The sequence below is a fragment of the Mobula birostris genome, chromosome 4, assembly GCF_030028105.1.
Source record: "Mobula birostris isolate sMobBir1 chromosome 4, sMobBir1.hap1, whole genome shotgun sequence".
Lineage (NCBI taxonomy): Eukaryota > Metazoa > Chordata > Chondrichthyes > Myliobatiformes > Myliobatidae > Mobula > Mobula birostris.
In genome coordinates this window covers 38,446,359-38,461,700 of record NC_092373.1, presented here as the reverse complement: position 1 = coordinate 38,461,700, position 15,342 = coordinate 38,446,359, and the positions used below count along the sequence as shown (strand labels likewise).

The 15,342-nt window shown below is 39.8% G+C and overlaps 1 protein-coding gene across 1 annotated transcript in view; it reads left to right on the top strand.

The window, feature by feature from the left end:
• Window positions 1-11,942, top strand: part of ccdc39 (coiled-coil domain 39 molecular ruler complex subunit) — a 108,476-nt gene extending 96,534 nt beyond the window's left edge. The window contains exons 17-20 of the mRNA XM_072254538.1: window positions 2,245-2,385; window positions 3,816-3,995; window positions 4,425-4,516; window positions 11,471-11,942. Coding sequence (XP_072110639.1) covers window positions 2,245-2,385; window positions 3,816-3,995; window positions 4,425-4,516; window positions 11,471-11,594 — 537 coding nt within the window. The 3' untranslated portion in view covers window positions 11,595-11,942. The remainder of the gene's footprint in view (window positions 1-2,244; window positions 2,386-3,815; window positions 3,996-4,424; window positions 4,517-11,470) is intronic.
• The last annotated feature ends 3,400 nt before the right edge of the window (window positions 11,943-15,342 follow it).

The following is a 15,342-nucleotide window of genomic DNA, read 5'->3' as shown; positions in this document are numbered from 1 at the left end:
GTTGCAGATGTTGTTCCCTTATAGAAGAAAGGGAATAGGGATAGTCCAGGAAATTATAGACCAGTAAGTCTTACTTCAGTGGTTGGTAAGTTGATGGAGAAGATGCTGAGAGGCAGGATTTATGAACATTTGGAGAGGCATGATAGTCATACTTTATTGATCCCAGGGGAAATTAGTTTTCATTACAGTTCCACCATAAATAACAAATAGTAATAGAACCATAAATAGTAATATGTAAATTATGAAATAAGTCCAGGACCAGCCTATTGGCTCAGGGTGTCTGACCCTCCAAGGGAGGAGTTGTAAAGTTTGGTGGCCACAGGCAGGAATGACTTCCTGCTCTGTGCTGCATCTCGGTGGAATGAGTCTCTGGCTGAATGTACTCCTGTGCCCACCCAGTACATTATGTAATGGATGGGAGACATTGTCCAAGATAGCATGCAACTCAAACAGCATCCTCTTTTCAGACACCACCGTGAGAGAGTCCAGTTCCATCCCCACAACATCACTGGCCTTACGAATGCGTTTGTTGATTCTGTTGGTGTCTGCTACCCTCAGCCTGCTGCCCCAGCACACAACAGCAAACATGATAGCACTGGCCACCACAGACTCGTAGAACATCCTCAGCATCGTCCGGCAGATGTTAAAGGACCGCAGTCTCCTCAGGAAATGATATGATTAGGAATAGTCAACATGGCTTTGTCAAAGGCAGGTCATACCTTATGAGCCGGATTGAATTTTTTGAGGATGTGACTGAATGCATTGATGAAGGTAGAGCCGTAGATATAGTGTATATGGATTTTAGCAAGGCATTTGATAAGGTACCCCATGCAAGGTTTATTGAGAAGGTAAGGAGGCATGAGATCCAAAGCGACCGCGGTTTGTGGATCCAGAATTGGCTTGTCCACAGGAGACAAAGAATGGTTGTAGACAGGTCATATTCTGCATGGAGGCTGGTGACCAGTGGTGTGCCTCAGGGATCTGTTCTGGGACCCTTACTCTTTGTGATTTTTATAAACGACCTGGATGAGGAAGGGGAGGGATGGGTTAGTAAATTTGCTGATGACACAAAGGTTGGGGGTGTTGTGGATAGTGTGGAGGGCTGTCAGAGGTTACAGTGGGACATTGATAGGATGCAAAACTGGGCTGAGAAGTGACAGATGAAGTTCAACCCAGATAAGTGTGAAGTGGTTCATTTTGGTAGGTCAAATATGATGGCAGAATATCTTATTAGACAATAGACAATAGGTGCAGGAGTAGGCCATTCGTCCTTCAAGCCAGCACCGCCATTCACTGTGATCATGGCTGATCATCCACTATCAGTATCCAGTTCCTGCCTTATCCCCATAACCTTTGATTCCGCTATCTTTAAGAGCTCTATCCATTTGTTTCTTGAAAGCATCCAGATTCTTGGCCTCCACAGCCTTCTGGGGCAGAGCTTACATGCACCTGTGAAGTATGCGCTTTCAAAATGGGATTTAGAAAGGAAAGAAGTATTGGATTAGACATCACTTCCACAATAGTATTCTATGGATTGGAGGTAGAAAGCTTCCAGATCAAAATTGGAGTAAGGCACGGCTGTACAGCCTCCTAACTTGTTTGTATGTCGCAAAAAGCCTTCAGCCAAGTCCAACGGGAAAGACTCACTCGTATCAGACTGTTGATCGCCATTGCCTTTTTCCACTTGGACTCATTTTGGTTCACAAATTGATGTGTGAGTGTGACCAAAACCAATCACAATGAAAGCAAGGTTGTTTTTTAGCAGCTCCAAACAAATCCTATTGTTCCATTCATCAGTAGCTCCCATTGTCTTATTGGGAGGAGCTGCAATTGAAGATGATTTCATTAAAAGTTTTTTCATAATCTTAGTCCCACCCTATCAAAGGTATGCTCTCTCCTATTGTTTCTGAAATTTGAAATTAACTTACGATATTTTCCATCTTTCCAAGTTTTGATCAAGGATCTTCCACCTGAAACACTTAAGTTATTTCCTTTACCATGGATGCAGCCTGACTATTTTCTTATTTCAGATTTTTCGCATCTGCAGTGTTTTCATTTATGGAAATAGCATGAATTGCTATGAAAATGAAGACTTTGAGGTGCTGTATTATGTGCTTATGATTTGAATGAAGGATATTTTCAAATAAAAATATATACTAAAGATCAGAGAAGGCATTTTAAATTATTATTCCCTATACATTTACATTCCAGAATGAAACAAAACTTTGTGGTTTCTTTCCTTAGTGTATGACAAACACCTTAGACAACTTGCTGAAGGAAGAATCAACACTGCAGATAACTTCTCAAGAAAAACAAGATAAAACTGTTCATCTCATAAAAGAACTGGATGATCAGAAAGTCAAACTGGAAAGGGTGACCAAACACGTATGTACACATAAATATTAGTGTTTTGATAGAATAATCAGATTCTTATAATCCACTTTTGCATTTGTAAACCATTGTACAAATCAGTATTCCTTAAAGTTCCTTATACAGTATGCCATTGATTAAGTTCACAATTTTAATTCTGAATTTATCGGCCACAATCTTTGAGGGTGATTGCATTCAAATGCATTTCCCACCAGCATGCCAACATTAAATTCCACATGCTACTGTGCAAACTCTGCTGCAATTCTTCAGCTCTTGAGAAACCTACTTGAAAAGCCTGCACAGGTAGATGAATAGAAGAGCCGTTTTACATAAATTTATGTTTTGCATTTACATTTAATTGAACATTTTAATCAATATTAATTCTTTATTCTGCTTAATTTCAACAAGTCCTTGACTCTTTCCCAATGCCCAATATGGTCTGAATTTTTACAGCTGATAATACACAGGTAGATTTTGTTTTTATCCTACCACCTTAACAATACATGAATTACAACGTGTAAGACCATGCTGGCCTGCAGTCTCCCAACTTTGAAGAGTGGGTGAGTTTGGGTGAAGTAGATCTTCAGTTTGCCCACTAGTTGAGTAGCAAGAAGCATAGCTGGCAGGAGCTTCTGGTCCAAAATTTTTGATATTTACAAAGGTTTTAGCTTGATGAAATCAAAATAGATTATTAATTCCATCAAGCATAAAACTGAAAACACTCAGCAAGTCAGGATGCATTTCTGGAGACAGAACCAGTTAACAAATAAAGTTCATAAGCTTTTATCAAACCAAACATGCCAACCCAAACATTCTATTTCTTGTCACTGAGGTTGCTGAGTACAGGATTTATGGCATTAACCATTTTCATATTTTCACAATTTTTTTCTTTTAATCTAGTTTTTTTATATAATACAATATTTACTAGGCAATAAACAGTTGAAAATACTTTAATTATTGTCAGGAACCATTCAGGTAGAAAAATTTGGAAAATATGAAATATGAGCAACTTCCAAATAGCTTTACTAAATCTCAAATGCAAAAAAAAACACCTGAAAGTCCCGAAACATGACATGTTCGAAATCACTGAGGAGATTAGGCAGCATCTGTAGTGACAAAAATGGGTAGTGTGGGATTGATAACATCCACAGACATCATCTGACCTACATCTTTAAACATTCATTTCATTCAGTGCTTTCTTGCATCACAAGCTGCATTACCTCACTCATACAAAATCATATTCTAAATTTATATTAATTACTTTCCCCTGATATTTCTCTAAATTAAACCCAATTTATACTGGGGAGTTAACCTCCAGAACACTTTCTAGCACTGAATCCTCGTGTGTGATTTCTATTCTTCCTCTCTACTTAACCAAATTGTCATCTCTGATATTAGTATCTTCAAAAAATTCTGAATGTTGGATCAATTTTCAAAATAAACAGTGCTCCAAAGTGGTTAAAGATGTACGTTCCACTAAACAAAGTGTTGGAGAAACTCCAGAGGAGCAAGACATTGATCTTCGTGAACTACGAGATTTTAACAGGTCATTGAACAAGTTATTAGCAGAAGCAATGGATAATTGTCCAAGTTTGGCTGCAGATCTTCAACTTTATTTTAACCAGGTAAAACAAACCAACCGGGTAGAAATAATTTTAATTGTATTTTGTGAGGAAGCAGTTAGAATCCTTTTGATTAATAATTAGATTTACAGACTGAACCATGACTTAATATTACTGGACAATGCAAAATTGGTACATATCAAATTAAACAGATGAAATGATTTCTCATCTGAAATGCATTGTTTGTTAAACAACAAAACTTAATTTCATAATCATATCTTTATCTGCTAATTTATGATGGATAGATTAAAATTTAAAATAACAATTATTCTTACCATGCAAATAATTAAGTATGTTATTTATGAGAAACTTTTATCTGTATTTGTGAATAAATTCTGAACTTTACAATGTAATATCTGTTAAGTAAAATTGCTAATTTAACATCTAAGGTATTGTAGTTGAATAAATCTAATTGCAAATATTTTGATTTAGGCTGGCTTGCCTTTACCAACTGCTCCAACACCACCATGTAGTCATTGTAGTTCAAGATCACCGTCAGTTCACAGCTCTGCATCATCTGTGAGGTTAGTAACAGGCATGTAAACATTCTCTATGATGCAGGTCTTCACAAAGTAAGAGTATTTTAATTAATGGAGTCACAAGAAATTGCAGATATAGGAAATCTGGAGCAATATATAAAGAAGATGAAGAAACTCAGTGGGTCTGGCACCAGCTATGGTGGGCAGTGGACAGTCAACATTTTGGATTGAGACCCTTCATCTGACTGGAAAGTCAAAGAGGAAATAGGCAGTATAAAAAGGTGGAGCAAATTAATATTAATTCATGTCATAACTTCTTATGCACACAAAATTTCTTTAATTGACAGGTTACCGTGAGCAAATTTGAGGGGGTGGATTTTTTTTCCCATTACATTGGATCAACACCACAACTTTTTAATGCTTTGCACAAGCTGCCTCCCACTCTACATGAATTGTTCTTGGTCATTTTTAAATGGAGCATAATGGAAACATTTCCATGCAACATTACAATTCCTTCAGCTTTCCCTTCTGCTAGAGAAAAGGCCCTAGTCTGCTTAGTCTTATCTGATTATTAGCATGCTTACAAATCCTTTTTTCAGTTTTACAAATTACTTCAGAATCTCCTTCCTGTTAATACTGTTGGAAGTGCTGTGAGAGTTTATCTCTGTCCATTGAATAATGAATCTGTTATTTTAGAATAGCCTGTATCGCCATTCATCTTCCTACCAACATACATCACTTTAAACATTTCTACAATTCACTATTGTTACTATTGAATACATAGTTCCTTATGCTAATTTATCTTCTCTTTTCTCACAATCTTCATTTGTATGAAAAATGTTCAGATTAATGGTATTCAGAAATTTATAAGTTTTGCATGTTTGTTTTGCCAATTGCTAATTAAAATCAAACCATTTCATACCCATGAACAATTCATGCCAGACCTTCCCAGATTCTTGACAGTAAGCAGTGATTTCAAGCAGAAATAAATGAATACAGTTTCATCATTACTAAATTTAATAGCCATTCTTTCCCTTCATCCCACAAACAAGGTTACATCATTTAAAAAACTAGTGTTATTTTCCCACTTTTCCCCATTGAAGACGAGAAGCCAGCACCTCCTGGATATTTTGCCTATGATCTTGAACAATGTTCGCTTCTTAACAATCAAGATATCAGAGACAAGTCCAATCTCAATTGTTTGCAGATGTACTTGAATGTACCCTAGTTACAATTTTTGAACAACTCTGATAATGCTTATTTTTTTTATTTTTAGCATCTCAAGCATATTGGTAGAGTGGTGGTGTGCTCCACTTGCTGAATGTGAGAAATCAGGGAGACCAGCATTGTCCCTGATAAGTTCACCTGGGAGAGGCGCATCCAGCTGCAGCTCCTTACAGACCACATTAGGGAACTAGATCTAGATGAACTATGAATAAGAATCAGGTTTAATATAACTGGCATGTGTCGTGAAATTTGTTGTGTTGCAGCAGCAGTACATTGCAATATATAATAATAATAAAAATTATAATGAGGAATAGATATTTAAAAATTAAATAGTGGGAAAAGAGAGCAAAAAGGAAAAAAAACAGAATAGTGAGGTAGTAAACATGGATTCATTGTCTTCAGGATCCTGTACCTGCTACTTAATGGTAGCAATGAGAAGATGGCATGGGCTTGGTGATGGGGGTCCTTAATGATGGATGCCACCTTTTTGAGGCATCACCTTTTGAAAATGTCCATGATGCTGGGAAGGCTAGTGCCATTGATGGAGCTGGCTGAGTTTGCAACTTTCTGAAGCTTTTTCCAATCCAGTGCAGTGTCCCCTCCATAGCAGACGATGCCACTGGTTAGCAGGCTCTACATAAAATATCTGTAGAAATTTGTGCGAGTCTTTGGTGACATACCAATTCTCCTCAAACTCCTAATGAAAGATAGCCACTGTCATGTCTTCTTTCTAATTGTACCAATATATTGGGCCCAGGATAGATCTTCAAAGATGTTGACACCTAGCAACTTGAAACTGCTCACCCTTTCCACTGCTGATTCCTTGATGAGGACTGGTGTCTGTTTACTTGATTTCCCATTCCTCGTCCACAATCAATTCTTTGGTGTTACATTGAGTGCAACACACTCAACCAGCTTATCTATCTCACTGCTGTATGCCTTCTCGTCACCATCTGAAATTCTGCCATCAATATTTGTGTCATCAGCAAATTTATAGATGGCTTTTAAACTGTGCCTAGCCACACGGTTGTGGGTGCAGAGAGAGTAAAGCAGTGGGCTAAGCTCACATCTTGAGGTGCATCACTGTTGATGGTCAGTGAGAAAGAGATGTTATTTCCAATCTGCACTGACTGTGATCTCCTGGTGAGGAAGTCAGGGATCCAGTTGCACAGGGAAGTACAGAGGCCCAGGTTTTGGAGCTTGTTGATCAATACTGAGGATATGATTGTGTTAAACGCTGAGCTGTAATCAATAAACAGCAGCCTGACATAGGTATTGCTATTGTCCAGGTGATCTAAGACTGATTGGAGAGTCAGTGAGATTGCATCTGCTGTAACATACTGTGGCGATAGGCAAATTGCAGCAGGTTCAGGTCCTTGCTTAGGCAGGAGTTGATTCTGGCCATGACCAACCTCTCAAAGCAATTTATCACAGTAGATGTAAGTGCAACTGAGCAATAGTCATTAAGGTAGCTCACCCTGCTCTTCTTGGGTACGAATATGATTATCGCTCTGTTGAAACAGGTTGGAACCTCCAACAGCAGTGAGTGATTGAACTCCCACCAGCTGGCTGGCACAGGTTTTCAGTGCCCTAACAGATATACCATCAGGGCCTGATGCCTTGCAAGCGTTCACCCTCTTGAAAGATGTTCTGACATCAGATCCTGACACAGAGATCACAGGATTACCGGATGCTGCAGGAATTTGCACAGGTGTAGTTGTATTCTCCCTTTCAAGGCATGCATAAATCAAAATTGGTCTTCATTCTTAAAATAGCCTTCTGTAGGTTGTACCTAGATGTTTTGTACAGTTCTGGACACCGGTCTTAAATGCCTCAGATCTAGCCCTCAGCAGTACATGAACCTCCTTGTTCATCTACAGCCTTTGGTTTGGGTATGCCCAGTATGTTCATCAATGAGTTAAGTTGTCAACTCATTTGGGGGGGCTAGTGGCTGATGAGACAAAAGTTATAAGACAGTCATAGCTAGGTTGCAGAATGCAAATGGCTTGGTGACCATCAGAAGAGAAAAAGTGAACAGGTAGTCACTGTGTGGTAGGAAAACTACAGCAGCCAGAGTTCTGGCACTGAATATAAACACATGAGATCCTGCAGATGCTGGAAATCCAGAGTAACACATATAAAATGCTGGAGGAATTCAGCAGGTCAAGCAGCATATGTGGAAAGGAATAAAGAGTCAACATTTAGGCTGAGACTGGTTATCAGGACTGGAATGGAAGGGGAAAGAAACAAAATAAGAAGGTGGAGGGAGGAGGAGGAGGAATACAAAGTAAAAGGTGATAGCTGAAGCCTGGTGAGGATGAAGGTTAGTGGGTGAGGGAATTGAGTTGAAGAAAGAAGGGAGGTGATAGCTAGAAAAAGCTGAAGGAGGAGGAATCCAATAGGAGAGGACAGCAGACCAGGAGAAAAAGGAAAAGGGGAGGGACAACAGAGGGAGGTAATAGGTGAGAAGAGAAAGGGTAAGAGTGGAGCCAAAATGGGATAAGGAAAAAGAGAAAGGGGAAGGAATAAAATTACTGGAAGTTAGAGAAATCATCCGGTTGGAAGCTGCCCACAGAATATGAGATGCTGTTCCTCCAAACTGAAACTGAGTGTGCTGTCATTGTGACAGTAGAGGGGCCATGGACCAACACATTGGAATGGGAAAGGAAACTGGAATTGAAATGGTTGGCCACTGGGAGATCTTACTTGTAAATCTGGCTCTGCGGCTCAGAATGGAAGGGGGGGGGCAGAGTAGAATGATAATGATAGAGAATTCATCAGTTAGAACAGACAAGAGATTCTGTTGACATGAACGAGACCCCTGGATTGTAGTCCCCCTTCCCCTAGGTACTGGGGTCAGAGATGTATTAGAATTGTCCACAGAATGCTTAAGTGTGACTGTAAGCAGCCAGAAGTTGTACACGATGGTGCCAACAACATAGGTAGGAAAAGGGACGAGGTCCTGAAGAGTGAATATAGGCAGTTAGGAAGCTTTAAAAAACAGGACCTCAAGGGTTCTGTGCCATGTCCCACGGAGATAAGAATAAGATATTGCAGACCAACTTGTGGCTGAAGAGTTGGTGCAGGGGGCAGGATTTCAAATTTGTTGAGCATTGGTATCTCTTCTGGGGAAGGTATGACTTATACAAAATAGACCAAATACACCTGAACTTGAAATGAACCAATGTCCCTGTGAGCAAGTTTGATAATGCTGTTGGGGAGGGTTTAAAGTCGGATGACGGGATGCGAACCAAAGTGATAGGCCATGTGCAGAGATGAGAGGCAGTGGATAGGGCATAAATGCAGTCAGTTGATTGGGTTGAAATGTCCTTCCTTAATGCGAGAAGTATTCAGAATAGAGCTGGATTAGTACATGGAATCACTATGTTGAGGCCATTATAGAGACTTGGCTGCCACAAGGGCAAAAATTGGCTGCTTGGTATTCTCGGGTTTAGATGTTTCAAAAGGGATAGGGAAAGAGCTAAAAGTCGATTAGATCAGTGGCATTGCTAATCAGGGATAGGATGATATATGCAGAAAAGGAGGACATCATGGAGGGATTGTCTACTGAGGCAGTGTGGATGAAATTCAGAAACAATGAAGCAATCCACTGTACTGGGAGTATTCTATGGTCCCCCTATTAGCCACCCAGAATGAAATAAGTAGGAAAATTTGGAAAGGTGCAAATAACGTAAGTGGCTCTGATGACAAAACTTAGCCGAGATCCCTCCATCTCCCAGATGTCACACCAGCTAAGTTTCCTCTTTTCCAGGCTCCCCCAATTAGGCCAGTGGCCCTGCTTGGTCATTGAGACAGCCCTGGCATGTCGCTCTGCCTCCTCTTGTCTTCTCAACTCCTCCACCACGAGCGGTCTCTTCTGCACTGATGTTGCCTTGTGCCATTGAGGAGCCTTTGGGACAAGCCCGAGCCCAACTCTCCCATGTTGGACTTGGCCAACCACATCCCTGAAGCGAAGAGCAGACTTAGCACTCTGAACGGCTTCAGATGGAGTCCACTTCTTCTCCGTTGCCACACGGGGGGGGGGGGGGCCACTGATCGAATAATAGTATCTTCAGATTCAGTGAGGGTCATGACCAACCTTGCTTTGCTGCATTTGAATTCTTCCACAAGACTTGCAAATGGTAATTCCAATTTGCCGTTCTCGTACAGTCCAACAGGACTTAAGCATCGTGGAAGTCCAAGCCACTGTTTTACATGTGTGCTGATCATTCTTTAGACTCTAATCCAGTACTAAATTACTGATGCACTTTGTGTTTTTATCATGTAATAGTCTCATGGGGGGGAAAATCCCACAGGAAAACCAAGTCTGTTTGATCATGAAAGAAAGATTAATATGAGCTGATTACAAATTGAGTTACTTACAAATTAGGAGTAAGAGTAGGCCACTCAGCTCTCAACCATTCTGCAATTTGACAGATTGAATTGTATTCTAAACCCTGTAGTTACATAGTCTTATCAGTGATGTCCAAACCAGTGCTAGACTTTTCGATCATAAATCTCATTAAAATGTTCAAAGAGCTGGTGAAGCCATGCCACTGGGCTGGACTGCTTGTCCAAAAGTTTGCTAATATCTGACTCTACAAAACTATTTAAAAATAAATACTTTTCAAAAATTTGGTTGAAATAAACTTAAAAAATGTAAAGTACTTAAAAACAGAACACACAAAAACAGACCTAAATTATATTAAAATAAAATACCTGAACCTTGCAGTCTTGCTAACAGCTTTTCCACTCCATTGAAGGGAATGTAGTTCATGCAGATATTTCAGTGTCCAGTATGAGGACACAGTGATCACTGATTATCTACTCAGAAGCCTGGAATTGCCAACCATCCTGCAGTTATTAAAGTAATTGCTCGTAGTTCTGTAGAAATGGATGGGTGTATCTGCATAAAATTCAGGCCCATAAAACACATTTGGTAGAAGCAACTGAGCGAGCCAAATCTTAAGTGTGTAAATGAGCAATTGTTGACGATGATACAAAAGCCAGATGGGAAAGTGGTCTACAAGGAGAACGCAAGAGTTTGCAAAGGATATTAGAATGATTATAGGTTAAATGAATGGAGGAGAGTATAGTAATTTGGAGTTCAAATTGGATACGTGATAAACTATTTTGTAGGCAGGAACAACAGAAAAGAACACTTTCTGGGCAATAAAGCAGCATTTTACACAAACAGGAAATGCTGGGAATACCTTGCAAGGCAGCTTCTGTACAGAGGAAAAACGAGCAAAATTAAAATTTCAGATTGATGGCATATTTTCTGACCACCCTGCTGAGCATACGTAGCATTTTTACATTTCTATTTTAGATTTCCAGCACCTGGAGTTTTTTGTTTTTTGATTATTTGCCTCAAGGGTTTGCAGGGAACTATATGACCTTTTTTTTTGCAGGACTGCCAGAAAAACCTAGTCCATTATTCCATCAGATTACTCAGCCCACCTTGTCTTATTACGAACAATATTTGAAAGTACCCAGAACAAACTTGCTGTTTCATATCACTAAAATTTTAAATTGGACCAGAGATATTGTGTAAACATATGAGATTCAGATTAGTCCACACAGTATTTTGTAAACTGTAATATTGAAGATCAATTTCATTCACTGAAATGATTCAAATTATATATGAAAAATCTTTAGACATCTTCCAGTTTTCCGAGATTATTTTTGAAAAATTTGGGTCAATGAAATTCATCTAAAAATAATGGGATCACTTAAGTAACTGATGGCCAATTGCATTTTTGCCTTTTTCAGATCTGTTTCATCATCTCGAAATAGTACAAATGGACAAACCCGTGTGACTCCTATAAATCTAGCTCTGGATCTAACAGCATCATCGCCATCTACAACATCACGGGGAAGCCAGAAGAGCCAATAAATTTTTCAAAGCAACAAGTTATGATACACCAAGATACTTGATAATTTAAAGAAAAAAATTAATGGAACATAAATTTTAGAACTGCATATTGAGTTCCACTACAAGACAGGATATGAGAAAAAAAATTAGCAGGCAATGTAAGTAGCAATATATGTAATAATTTCATAAAACTAAGAACAGATAAATGCAACTTTAAACTGATTTTGAACACTCAGGATCAGTCAAGTCTTTTATTTAAAGGGACCAATTCGGTTGCTTCAAACTTTGTTAGAATTGGAAACTGTAAACAAATTATATAATCAGCATATTTGGGAATAAAGTTTTCAAATATAATTGTATCCATCTGTTTATGGGCTGTGCTAATTTGCAGTTAAGTACAGAAACGTTTATCTGTAACTCACCAAAATAGAGTTATATTTGTGGTATAAATTTGTTTAAAATTCCAGTTCTGCTGATCAGGGCAGTTATTAAATGTCAAGTGATTCCAGCGCTGATAAGCTGAAAATGATTGATCTTTTCTTAAATTAGGTTTACTGTCGTGACCATAAGGTACATGATCCATAGAAACTGGAAGGATTCCAGGAACAAATCTCAGTCTACAGGAAATTAGCTGATCTGACATAGATGGCGTCTATAGAGAGAGAGACAAAAATAACATGGTTCCTTTCCTGAGCACTCTCCACTTACTGTTCTATGTGGATTTCAGGTTAGGATAGAACTATGGTCAACTGCAATGCAGCTGCTAGTCTAATTAGAATTAAAATCAGATTTATTATCACTGACATATGAAAATTATTGTTTTGCAGCAGCAGTACAGTGCAATGCAAAAATAATTACCATAGACAGTAAGAAATATATTTAAAGGTAAATAAATAGTTCCAAAAGAGAGCAATACAGTGAGGTAGTGTCTATGGCATAGAAATCTGATGGTATAGGTGAAGGAGCTGTTTCTAAAACATTGAGTGTGCTTCCTTGGGCTCCTGTACCTCATCCTTGATGGTAGGAATGAGAAGAGGGCACATCATTTCTGCATTTGCAGCATGACTCACCTTTGAACTCTAAAATGAAGTACCAATGAGTAACTGATACTGGGAGAAATATACCTCATTACGTCTTTACCAGTGTTCATAAAGATGTAAACAGCGGAAATTAAGTTAAGCCCAGATTTCTAAAAAAAATAAGAATTCTATGTCACAACAAGCATCATAAAAATAACTATTTGCATGTCCTAAATTCCACTAAGATGGGATCCTATCAAAACAATGCTGCAATTTTAATAAGATCAAAAGATTTGATTTTATTAAAAGATACCTGTCAATGAGAAAAAGTTATGAATGTAGTTTTCATTACTACAGTAACATAGGAAATGTTAAATATGTGGTCAAGGCAAGAAAAAGATGGTAGCTGGTTGTAACTGCTATAGCAGTGAAGTTGAAATTTCTTGAGAAAAATATTGTTATGAGTTGTGGCATTGCATTGTTGACAGGTGTACACAGGAGGAGACTTGATATCTTGTAAGGAACATGCCAGCCATGTGGTAGCACAATCACTACCAGGTCCAAAGGTTCTGAGCTAATGGAGGTACCAATCTGTGCCTCATATGGGAACATTCTTCTGTGGCATAAGTCACAGCAGTAGAATTGGACCATTCAGCTAACCGGCTAATTTATTGTTCATCTCAATCCCATTCTCCTGCCTTCTCCCTGTAACCTTTGATGCCCTTATTTATCAAGAATGTATCAACCTCTTCTTCAAATAGGCAAACACTAGGAAATCTGCAGATGCTGGAATTTCAAGCAACGCATTAAAAAGTTGCTGGTGAACGCAGCAGGCCAGGCAGCATCTCTAGGAAGAGGTATAGTTGACGTTTTGGGCCGAGACCCTTCGTCAGGACTAACTGAAAGAACAGCTAGTAAGACATTTGGAAGTGGGAGATCCAAAATGATAGAAGACAGGAGGGGGAGGGAAGGAGCCAAGAGCTGGACAGTTGCTTTCCGCAGGGATCGCTCCCTACACGACTCCCTTGTCCATTCGTCCCCCCCATCCCTTCCCACCAATCTCCCTCCCAGCACTTACCCTTGTAAGCGGAACAAGTGCTACACATGGCCTTACACTTCCTCCCTCACCACCAGACAGTCCTTCCAGGTGAGGCGACACTTCACCTGTGAGTCAGCTGGGGTGATATACTGCGTCCGGTGCGGCCTTCTATATATTGGCCAGACCCAACGCAGGCTGGAAGACTGTTTCGCTGAACACCTACACTCTGTCTGCCAGAGAAAGCAGGATCTCCCAGTGGCCACACACTTTAATTCACATCCCATTCCCATTCTGTTATCTCTATCCACGGCCTCCTCTACTGTAAAGATGAAGCCACACTCAGGTTGGAGGAACAACACCTTATATTCTGTCTGCATAGCCTCTAACCTGATGGCATGAACATTGGCTTCTCAAACTTCCGCTAATGCCGCACCTCCTCCTCGTACCCCATCCGTTATTGCTGATCCTCCGGGTTCCCCCCACCTTTCTTTCTCCCTAGGCCTCCCGCCCCATGATCCTCTCATATCCCTTTTGCCAATCAACTGTCCAGCTCTTGGCTCCATCCCTCCCCCTCTTGTCTTCTCCTATAATCTTGGATCTTCACCTCCCCCTCCCACTTTCAAATCTCTTACTAGATCTTCTTTCAGTTAGTCCTGACAAAGGGTCTCGGCCCAAAACGTCGACTGTACCTCTTCCTATAAATGCTGCCTGGCCTGCTGCATTCACCAGCAACTTTTATGTGTGTTTCTTTAAATATACCCAATGACTTGATCTCCACAGGCATCTGTGACAATGAATTCCACAGATTCATAACCCTCCGCGTAAAGAAATTCCTTCTCATCCCTATGCTAAAGGGACGTCCTTGTTTTCAAGACTGTGCCCCTGGCCTGATACAGTACTTGCCCACTATAGGAAACATCCTCTCCACGTCTTTCAATATTCAATGAGATTTCCCCCTCATTCTTCTAAACGCAAGTGCAAGCCCAGATCCATCAAATACTCCTCATGTTAACCCTTTCATTCCTGGGATCATTCTCGTGAACCTCTGAAACCTCTACAATGCTAGTGCATCCTTTCTTAGATAAGGGGCCCAAACTGTTCTCAGTACTCCAAGAATGCTCTGAGCAATACTTTAAGCTTCAGCATTACATCCATGTTTTTATATTCCAGGAATCCCAAGACCGTTTGCAACTCTAGTTTTTTAATTTTCTTCATTTAGAAAATAGTCTATGCCTTTATTCCTTCTACCAAAGTACAATTTCCTACACTATATTCATCTGCCACTTCTACTTTGCCCATTCTGCAGACTTCTTGCTTCCTCAACACTACCTGCCCCTCCATCTATCTTTGTATCAATGCAAACTTGGCCACAAAGTCATCAATTCCATCATCCAAATCTTTGACATATACAGTAACGTGAAAAGAAGCGGTCCTAACACCGATCCCTGCGGAGCACCACTAGTCACCAGCAGCCAAACTGAAAAGGTCCCCTTTATTCCACGCTTTGCCTCCAGGCTGTCATCCAATCTTTTATCCATGCTAGTATCTTTCCTGTAATACCATGGGCTCTTAACTTGTTTATCAGCCATAAGTGCAACACCATGTCAACGGCCCTCTGAAAATCCATGTAAACAATATCCACTGACTCTCCTTTGTCTGCCTGTTATTTCCTCAAATAATTCCTCAATGTTATCCCTAATACTGATTCTAT